At 44.0% G+C, this 10,376-nt stretch overlaps 1 protein-coding gene across 5 annotated transcripts; it reads right to left on the bottom strand.

Moving 5' to 3' along the window:
• Positions 1-4,769: 4,769 nt before the first annotated feature.
• On the bottom strand, positions 4,770-10,104 carry gpr63 (G protein-coupled receptor 63). Of its 5 annotated transcripts, XM_073933905.1 has the most exons (3): positions 9,615-10,104; positions 7,434-9,304; positions 4,770-6,664 (listed from the first exon to the last, which is right to left on the bottom strand). In XM_073933905.1, exon 3 carries the CDS (start codon positions 6,576-6,578, stop codon positions 5,355-5,357), a length of 1,224 nt encoding a protein of 407 aa, XP_073790006.1. In that variant the 5' UTR covers positions 6,579-6,664; positions 7,434-9,304; positions 9,615-10,104; the 3' UTR covers positions 4,770-5,354. The 5 variants fall into 5 exon arrangements, with proteins under 5 accessions (XP_073790006.1, XP_002665668.1, XP_073790007.1 ...); XM_002665622.8 differs by lacking the exon at positions 7,434-9,304; XM_073933906.1 differs by lacking the exon at positions 7,434-9,304 and having other exon boundaries at positions 9,706-10,104.
• Between the last annotated feature and the right edge of the window lie 272 nt (positions 10,105-10,376).

The following is a 10,376-nucleotide window of genomic DNA, read 5'->3' as shown; positions in this document are numbered from 1 at the left end:
GAAGAGATTAACACGCCACTAATGTAATGGTGCTCAAATATGAAAATACACTGAAAGCACATCCAGTACTGCTGACTTGTGGTTCCGACACATTAGCAGTTTCTGTGCATTAATGTGTCCTTCACGATCACTGCTCCGGCCTCTTTATTTCATCACTGCTTGTCTTTGTTTGTTTGTTTTATATGTGGAAGTGTGAGACTTCACTGCACTCATGATCATGATTTAAAGTGTAGTCATGAAGCAGAATCTCAGAACCTGTTATAAGTAATTCATAACTAATGACATCTCTACACCTGTCAAGATGTCTGAAAAGTAACTCAGTTACTCAACTAGTATTTCAATAACTGGATTTAATACTAAAATGCCACATAAAATCTCAACACAACACACAGACAATCGAGTTTAAACCTGATTTTTTACCTTTGAGTAATTTTTTTGGGATCTTTGAGTTTGGATTTAAAAGAAATGAATGCTAAAATGTTAAAACAATTTACACTCACCGGCCACTTTATTAGGTACACCTGTCAAACTTCTCATTAACACAAATTTCTAATCAGCCAATCACATCCCAGCATAGGCTGGTTTTACCTGGTTGACCAGCCTGGGTTTAGAGGGGTTTTGGCCATTTCCAGGCAGGTTTCTAGCCACTTCCAGCCTGGTCTTAGCTGGTCAGGCTGGGAGATGACCAGCTAAAACCAGCTTAACCAGGCTGGGAGCCCAGCTTAAACCAGGTTGGTCAACCAGCAAACCAGCTTAGGCTGGTTTAAGCTGGATTTTTCAGCAGGGATGGCAGCAACTCAATGCATTTGGGCATGTAGACGGTCTGATGATTCAGATGTCGCCTGCTCTGATGAGTCCATTTCTGCTGCCACATTCAGATGGGTGGGGAAATTCACACCTATAATCACTGGGTTTGGGTTGTATTTTAACATCAGTCAGTTTAAAAAAAGAGACGTGTTGTCTTTACATCATCCTGACCGTGGACACACAGTTCAGTCCAAACAGCTGACAGAAGATGATGTTCATCATAGGAGCACTTTAATGTCTGTTTTATGTGCTGAAGAGATGTTTGAATAAGTGATGATGAACCAAAGTCAGATTCTTTATTTAAAAACAGTGAACAGGGTTTAAGATCCATCCAAACAAGCAGCTGTCCACTTTCAGGGTGGAGAATCGGTTATTTAAAGTGTTTTCCTGCACGCGCAACACTATATTTATTTATCTGACTTCTCCGTGTCTTTCTGTTTGCTGTGAGTGTTCAGGGACAGGTTTCTTTTGCTTCTCATCGCCATGGAAACAGCAGGAGACGATGACTAAATTCATTTTTTGACTCGAACAATACCAACACAAGTGTGAGAGCAGCGACTCATGCCTCGAGAAGAAACACCTGAAGAGCTTTCCAAAGTGAACATACACAAAACACACCGAAACATAACCCCTAACGTTTCTAAAAAGGCTAAGCGCATCAGAGCTGAAGCACATGCATCAACACAGCAGACACGATCAACTATATCAAAACAAGCATTACAAACGTTACTATTGAGTTGTTAATTATCCTTACGCTTTTGAACAATAAATTGTTGCCCTTGTGTTGTTGGGGGAACGTTTGAAAAACATAAGCATTACTTTTGAGTTGTTGATGGAACATTCTAAAAACATTATTCATCTGTCGTTGGCGGAACGTTTGAAAAACGTTGACATTAAAAATGTTACCATTGAAGTGTTAATGGCACTTTTAAAAAAATGTTATCCTTGTGTTTTTAGGGGAACGTTTTAAAAACGTTAGTATTAGAAGCGTTACCAATAACTTTACTACACTGTTGGACATTTCCGTAAGTTGCAGACGTAATTTCCGTAATACAGCGGGTTCTTTTTACAGTAAATAACTGTATTTACTTTTGCATTAAGTAATTTTCCGTGATGTCAACCCACAGCAATTCACTGGGTGTTCTCCCCGTGTTGGCATGGGTTTCCTCCGGGTGCTCCTGTTTCCCCCACAGTCCAAACACATGCACTATAGGGGAACTGAAGAACTAAACTGGCCCTAGTGTGTGTGTGTGAATGCAAGAGTGTTTGGGGGTTTTCCAGTGTTGGGTTGCAGTTGGAAGGGCATTCGCTGTTTAAAACATATGGTGGATAAGTTGGCAGTTCATTCCACCGTGGCGTCCCCTGATTAATAAAGGAACTAAGCCAAAATGAAAATGAATGAAAGAATAAGACGTGATTAATGTCAGATGTCAATGTGACGTCGTTTTAACATCAAAGTGGTTTATATGCATTGTAGAAATACAAAATCCAGTGTAGCCTGTATTAGTCGTTTGTAATTGAAGTGTTCAGACGGACACAACTTTTCCTATGCTGGATTATACTTTGTGTTGTTATTTTGGTGTTCAAAAAGACATCATGTGTGGATTGATTTATGATCTAATCAATTAGCATTTTTGAAGTGAATTAATACCTGGCAACACTCCCGTTTTTCCTGGGAGTCTCCGTATTTCAGACCCATCTTCTGTTTTGTCATTTCTCCTGAAGGAAAAAACCTGGAGAGAAGCCAGAGGCTCAGTTGGGCATCACCATTTCTCCTCTGGTCAAACTTCCTGTGCAGGACTGCAGTCTAGGTGCTGGAGAACGCTGTACGTCCATCGTGTAAAAGACACAGGTGTGAGTAGGTCACCGGCTGGTGTTCAGGCAGGCCCAATGGATCAATCAGAGACTCGTCTGTCACTGGGGTCTCACAGGGATCAGTCTCATGCTCTCCACATCTCCTTAGGATACGGCCTGGTCCAGGATTATGGAGACCTCTAGAAGTCCTCGATGGTTGGCATCATCTCTTCGCAAGTCTTTGTTCACATCAGAATCTCTGGAGGCCTCGGGATCAGGATCCCCAGCTGGAAATGTGATGCCCGTTTGACCACCAAAATATCAACACAAAAGGTATTCTAATATAAGGAAATATTATCAATCTGAAAGCTACGATTGCGAGATCTACACGGGATTTTGTATCCTCACAATGCATGTTACTACCTTGATTTAAGAAAAGACATCAAACCGACATCTAACATTGCCGTCAAAACTTCCTTACAGGACAGATTTTGATGTGTTCTTTACCTCAAGGGAAACAGGATCTTCCTGAACCCATGCCTTTATCATAGAACTGAGTAATAATTAAAAAAAAAACGACTCTTTGCCAAACAATGTGAGCGAGCGGCTTCTCCAAAAAACAAAAGCTCCCACCAGAGCGTGTAGCAACTGCAAGTAGTACAAGCTGGTTGCCAAGTAATGCATACTGTTGCTAAGTAATATCGTTCCACACATTGCTTCTGATGAGCTTCTAAAGCCCACAGCATCCTCATTAGCAGCGGCTGGAGAAATAATGAAGCCCACCGGGGACGCCAGCAGAGGAGAATTACCTGTCAGATTCACAAAGCTTTAGGGTTTACCTGCAGCCTCAGGAACAAATCATGATGCTACTGAAGCCGGCACGCCACAAAGACACAACTGCAGAGGCGTCAGGACAGAAGGGAAGTAGTTTTACATCATAGGTCTCAAACTGGACTCCTGGAGAGCCGCAGCTCTACAGCTTTGCTCCAACCCTAATCAAACACAGCTGATCCAACTGATCAAGGTGTTCAAGACTACTACAGACTATTAAGCAGGTGTGAGTTAGAGCTGATTGGAGCTAAACTGCCCAGAGAATTGAGTTTGAGACCATTTGTGTCCAAACTCGGTCCTGGAGGGCTGCTGTCCTGCAGATTTTAGCTCGACACATCCTGTAAGGATGTTTCTAGAAAGCCTAGTAAGAGTTTGATGAGCTAACCCAGGTTTGTCTGATTGGGGTTGGAACTAAAATCTGCAGAACACCAGAACTCCAGAACCGAGGTTGAGGACCCCTGGTCTAAGTTTCATCCGCAGAAGCCAGCTTCAACACTTGCAATTAGTTTAATTAGAATCACAAAATCAACAATAATTATTCCCTCTACACGCAACCAGAAAGGGTCTGATTCTGGTAAACTGTTAAGATTCGTCATGGCAAAGATAGACAAGTCTTAATTTTTTTACGTCAATCCAGGGTCTTATCTGAGTCCAGATAGGGATGGCGACAGGAGGCTTAGGTCAGGTCGACCGTAGAGCAATTCTCTTTCATGACACACTGGGACCGCCTTTGGCATTGGAGTAATTATTGAAAATGAAATCGATCTCCCAGTTCATTGTGTCCTCACTATCACCACACCATTAGCTTTTGACTCAATAAGCTCCTCATTTACAGCTTATTAACAGTCATTAAGGTAATTGTTGGGTTTAGGCATAGGTCTTAACGTCAATTCCTGGAGGGTTGCAGCTCTACAGTTTTGCTCCAAGCCTAATCAAACACAGCTGATCAACTATTCAAAAGAGTCTTGAACACCTTGATTAGTTGATCAGCTGAGTTTGATTAGGGTTGGAGCAAATCTGCAGAGCTGCGGCCCTCCAGGAATTGAGTTTGAGACCCATGGGTTTATGTATTGGGTAGAATTAGGAATGTAGAATAAGATCATGCAGAATGTGTACAAATAAAGAGCCAATATCTTAATGATAGGCAAGGAAACAAGTTCATAGTGTATGGTACCTGAATTTGTTCATGATACACAGAACATCCTTGCACTGAGTGCAGATCTTGATTAGGTTGTTCCACCTTTTGACCCCAAAACTTGAGACATTTGTATTGGTTTGTGGATATATATTACCAGATGAACAATTCAAGCCAAGAATGAGAAATTAAAAGAACTTCCTTGAATTACAGTTGTATTTATTCCCATGATTGTATCCACTTCAGGCATTGAAATCACAAATAACTTTTTAAAAATCCTGTATTTTCACAAAAGTCCTCTAAAAGTCATGCTTTATCCTGTGTCGAATGCCTTTTCCCCACACTGAAAATAATCCAAAATATAACAGCTGAACCATCAATATATCAACTTAAATAAAATGTTGTTTGAAACAGAGAGATCACCAAGCCAGGTTAAAAAACAACAGATACAGCACATACAACCTCAGTACATTCATGGCATATAAAACAGAAAATTGCACATTTTCACCAAGTATAGCAGCACCTGACCGATATGTACGGAACAAACTTCTATCAAGTTCTAAATCCTAAAAAATAAACATTGTGCAATCAAAGAAGTTTAACGTACAAGCTCTGTAAACCTTCCAGCTGTACAATCCTGTAGAAACCAAAGCCAATCCTTCAGGACCCCGTCAAAAACCTCAATCTCAAGGGGTGATCCCATTCAGAAAAGTCAAATCCTGAAGTTTTAAGAAAAGACCGATCATATCACAGCTTGATAAGAATTACAAAAAACAGTTCTCCTCCGCTAAACCACCGAGCGATGCTCCCCGCACACATAAACAGCGCTGGGGCGGATCCGTCTCTTGGTGTGGCCGGGCAGCTGCGGCAGGAACTTGAAGTACTTGGGCATCAAGTCAAGGCAGGCGTCGCGAAACTTCTTGATGCGCCAGTAGTAGATCAGAGGATTCAGGGCTGATTTGAGGTAGCAGATCCACAGGAGCCACGTGCTGATCTGGAAGAAGTTCTGCCTGTAGTAGAAGGTCCGGCTGAAGGTGGACAGCAGGCTGTAGGTGGCAAACGGCGCCCAGCATGCGGTGAAGACTGAGAACAAGATGAGGATGGTGGTGAAGGCACGTGTTTTGAAGCTCATGTCGATGTTCATCTGAAAAGGCCTCTGGAGGCTCATCAGACCCAGCTTGCTGGCCTGGCTGAGGCACACCGAGTCCGGGTGCGAGTGGATGCGCAGCGCGTTGTGGCGGAGAGTACTCAAGATTCCCATAAACGTGTAGAGCATCACCAGGAACGGGACGAAGAAAAACAACAGCATGATCAGCATCACGTAGGCATGGTCTCCACGCTCGGCGGTGTATCCGAAAACACACTGCGGAGCCCTGGGGGGAATGTAGAGCGCGGGATAGCCGAAGGAAAGAGGGAAGGAGAAGCAGAAGGACAAAGACCACGAGACCGCGATTAACAATTTGGCGCTGCGTGGACTGAGCTTGTCCTGCTTCTGCACGATGATCAGGAAACGATCCACGCTGATGATCATCAGAATAGCTACTCCCTCCATCACAAACATCCAGAAGAACATGGCTGACACGCGGCAAAACACGTCACCGAAGATCCAGTGTGTGGTCACCATGGTGACCAGAGCGAAGGGCATGTTGAGGACCGCTAACATCATGTCGGCGAAGGCGAGGCTGGCCAGCAGGATGTTGATAGCAGAGCGCATCGCAGCCCTTTGGTAGACCATCACGCATACAACCATGTTCCCCAGGAAGGCCAGCAGCAGCACGCAGATGATCACCAGGCCCAAGAACACCTGCAGGGGCAGGTTCAGACCCTCCACAGGCTCCTGCCAAACTGATGACGGAGTGATGTATTCGGACAGAGTCCGGAAGTCCGGCGAGCTGTTGAGTTTGGTGGAGGAGTTCTCCATGGCTCGTGCACCCACAGGCTGGGACGCTGGCCGAGCTGAGGGGTTCGGCTGCCCTGAATCCACAGGAGGACTAGTGGACGAATAAAGCATCCTTCTTCTTGTAGTTACATGGTAAAGAGTGCACGCTCAGCCGATCGGACAGGTGGCTAGCGCACATCTCAGCATGGAGGCAGACCCTGCGGGAGCAGAAGAAAGGCATTAGGAAATCAGCCACAATAGTTTTCACAAATGATTGGCTCATGTACCAGGACAGGGTGTCACAGTAAAGGGTGCAGGCAGATGCCGCAGGTTTAAGCAGTAATGTGCAGACACAAACACAAGTCATTCTCCAGTAGTCGAAATTTTCCTGGTGAAATCGTGGCAGTGTGAGCACCACCAAAAGCCCCTTTGAAATAAAGTCGTATTTTAGTCGGAACATTAAGTTGGGGGGGGGGTCAGGGAGTAGAAGTGCGGGAGTGCTTAATTTAGTTATTTATTTTTAATTACCATCTTTACAAGTAGATATTGGGGGGTTCACGGAAAGTCTATTCACTTAGAGGCCAAATCTACAACACCTTCAGGTAGTTCATCCAAGACCAAAGTCATATCTAATGGCCCGTTTCCACCGAGCAGTACGGTATGGTTCGGTTTGGTACGCTTGTATGGCCATTTCCACTGTCAAAAGACCGTGTACCGAACCGAACCACTTTTTTGGCAGCCTTTCGAAAGAGTACCAAACATGAGAAAGAGTACCAAACATGAGAAAGGGTACCAAACATGAGAAAGGGTACCAAAAGGCGGAGCTAAACGCGCAGCTGAACGCTATTGGTTTACAGAGAAACATCATTCGCTTAAGCAGCAAGCCAGAATGAAAACAAAAGAGCCGCCATGTTTAAAATACACAGCCGAGATTACAGCGTAAATACATATAATGACGAGCCATGGTCGACCCGGGCTCAAACAAACCTTATCATCGTCTTGATGAACAGCCACAAAGCCAAGAAGAAGAGCAGATTTACCTTTGCACCTTAGTTCTTTACGAGCCAATCTGAAGCGCGAGTGGTTTCGCTTTCTTGCTTGCGCTAGCCGTGTGTCTATATCTGAAATAACAGATTCTTAAGCTGATGATAATAACGTGCGCTTGATTATTGACGTGCTTTTGAAACCCGATCCTGTCAGACACTGACAAACGCGAGAGTGACGCATTCAGAAAGAAAAGGACAAACACGAGAGTGAAGCGCGAACAAAGGAGAAGCCCGACAAAACACAAGAGCAAATAGTAACCTGAATCACGAACAAACTGCCATGTTTATCATCGCCGTCTGGACTATTATGAACTGGGGATGACAGAATTACTCTCTAACAGAGTTTACATGTGCTGCTGAAGATTGCCGGCAGCTCGCTCTCTGCAGCTCTCTCATGGTTGCCCACTGAAGCTAAGCAGGGCTGCGCCCGGTCACTACCTGGATGGGAGACCACATGGGAAAGCTAGGTTGCTGCCGGAAGTGGTGTTAGTGAGGCCAGCAGGAGGCGCTCAACCTGTTGCCTGTGTGGGTCCTAATGCCCCAGTATAGTGACAGGGACTCTATACTGCTCAGTAAACGCCGTCTTTCGAATGAGATGTTAAACCGAGGTCCCGACTCTCTGTGGTCGTTAAAAATCCCAGGATGTCCTTCGAAAAAGACTAGGGGTTTTGACCAGGGCCCACTGGCCTCTATCCATCATCTAACCCTCCCCATATGATAATTGGCTTCGTCACTCTGTCTCCTCTCCATCACTCAGCTGGTGTGTGGTGTGTGGTGTGCGGTCTGGCCGTCGCCGCATCCAGGTGGATGCTGCACACTGGTGGAGGATAACAAGACTCCCCCCTATGTGTAAAGCGCTTTGAGTGCCCAGAAAAACTATATAAATGTAAGGAATTATTATTATTATTATTACAGGCACAGAGGAGAGGTTTGCACTGACTGTAGGCTATATTGCGTGATGTTTATAAATCTAATAAGGACTAAATGTCTGCTGTGTGTAGTTCTTCTGTAGATGGTAACATATCGGAGACTGTAAGGGGCGGTATGTGTTCATATATGTTCATTTATTATAAGTGCAGACATTAGAGTAGGCTATTTTGCATAATAAATCCAGTTCATAGTAATAAAAATTTATAAACTACAGAGCTTGCCGAAATTACCCAGTGAATCTGCACAGAGCCCTCACCCACAGAAACACATGGCTACCTGTATAAAGACTGATGCTGTTGACCGTAATGTAGGACGTTTTTTAATGTGGCGGACGTACAGAGAGTTGCACTTTCCCCTTTCCTAAATACTGAACATATCAAACATGTTTATAACTGAAACAAGAGGTAAGTCAATCATAAGTTAATGTTGAAACAGCTCTCATAGCATTATTGATCAATATGTGGCTCTTTTTGGATTTTCAGAAGCTATAGAAATTACAAATGTGAAACCGGACATGCGTTAGGACCATTGCTTTTGTTTGCATCCCTCAAAATGGCCTATACAACCAGAGTAGACTGTGTAATAAAGTATACAGGCAGCTGTTTCTACATCCAGGAGTAATGTTTCAGATGGAAAGCATCTCCAGCTCTATTAGTGGTCCAGTATATGCGGAAACCATAGTGACAGCAGAGGCAAGCTCAGCGCTGAATGACAGCCGTGTACACTGAACAGTTGTGGATCCTAGCAACAAGAATAAAAGCATTAAGAGTCTCTTCATCTTTTGCTTGGAATAAACATGTGAATCGCAATCACTTGTGGAGGCCTCGCCTGTAGATCAACACCATCTGATGCCCGAGAGCTAGAAGATAACCCCAAAAGGGCCTATATGAGAGACAAGACCAAGATGAGTATAACGAGAACAACTAATGCATCCTGCTATTTATGAACTAAATATTCAGATTAACAGGTCATGATGGGGTACATATATGCTTCACAACACCATCTGCGAGACTCACCCAGTCAATATCTGATCATTCATATCAATAATCATCAGTTTTTAACATCCCACACAATAAAAGGAGTCTCTCTGACGGTGGACAGAACGATTTAAAATGGTGGAAAGACTAAAAGCCTCATATTTATCTAAGATACACTGATGTTCAACACAATGATGACACGGGTGAGTGTTTACCTGGTTTCTCCTGTGTGGTGAGTGTGTGTGTGTGTGTGGAATGAAGGATGCGGCATCGGTCACAGCATTACTCGCTGGGATTCGCGCTCACATCTTTTCCTCGACAGATGTTTGAAGCTCCAGCAAACCGACATTCCCATCTACACATCCGGACAGATGTTCGACGACCCGCTTTTCTCCTGCTACCGCGTTAAAGCTACACACTCGAGCGGTGAAGGCGACTCGTCTACATGTACACGCTTAAAAACAACAACATCTGACTTCTGACTCGCCTCTGGGCTGATGAATCAATCCGACACCCCCGCTGTAAACCTGATGTTTAATCTCTTGCTGATCTTTAAATAAAGTCCCTGAGTAAACTGCACTAAAGCGCCGCTGTTTGCCGACCGCAGATGCTGGTTTTAGTCAGGGGAACGCATCATGATACATTTTGTACCCTCGCCTCATTTCTCATATGCATCCCAAACACATCGCGTCGCTCGTGCAGTCCGCATTCACCGAATATCGCGTCACTGAGAGGAAAACCAATGAAATTTCAGTGCCGGGTTTGATTGACACACTGCTGACCAATAAGAATGCAGAATTCGCACGCTGGAGCCAATCACTAGTCAGTGCAACTGATTTGATTGCGGGTGTGTGAATAATAGTTTTAGAAATATAATTATTAGAAATAATCACCAATTTAGTTTTTAAAACATTGTCCTGATGAATTTGTAAGGAAAAATTGGATTTTTGAAATTTACGACAAACTATAATAAACGG

Source organism: Danio rerio, chromosome 20 (assembly GCF_049306965.1).
Source record: "Danio rerio strain Tuebingen ecotype United States chromosome 20, GRCz12tu, whole genome shotgun sequence".
Classification (NCBI taxonomy): domain Eukaryota; kingdom Metazoa; phylum Chordata; class Actinopteri; order Cypriniformes; family Danionidae; genus Danio; species Danio rerio.
The sequence above is the reverse complement of the archived record's forward strand: the minus strand, read 5'-3'. Positions and strand labels throughout refer to the sequence as shown.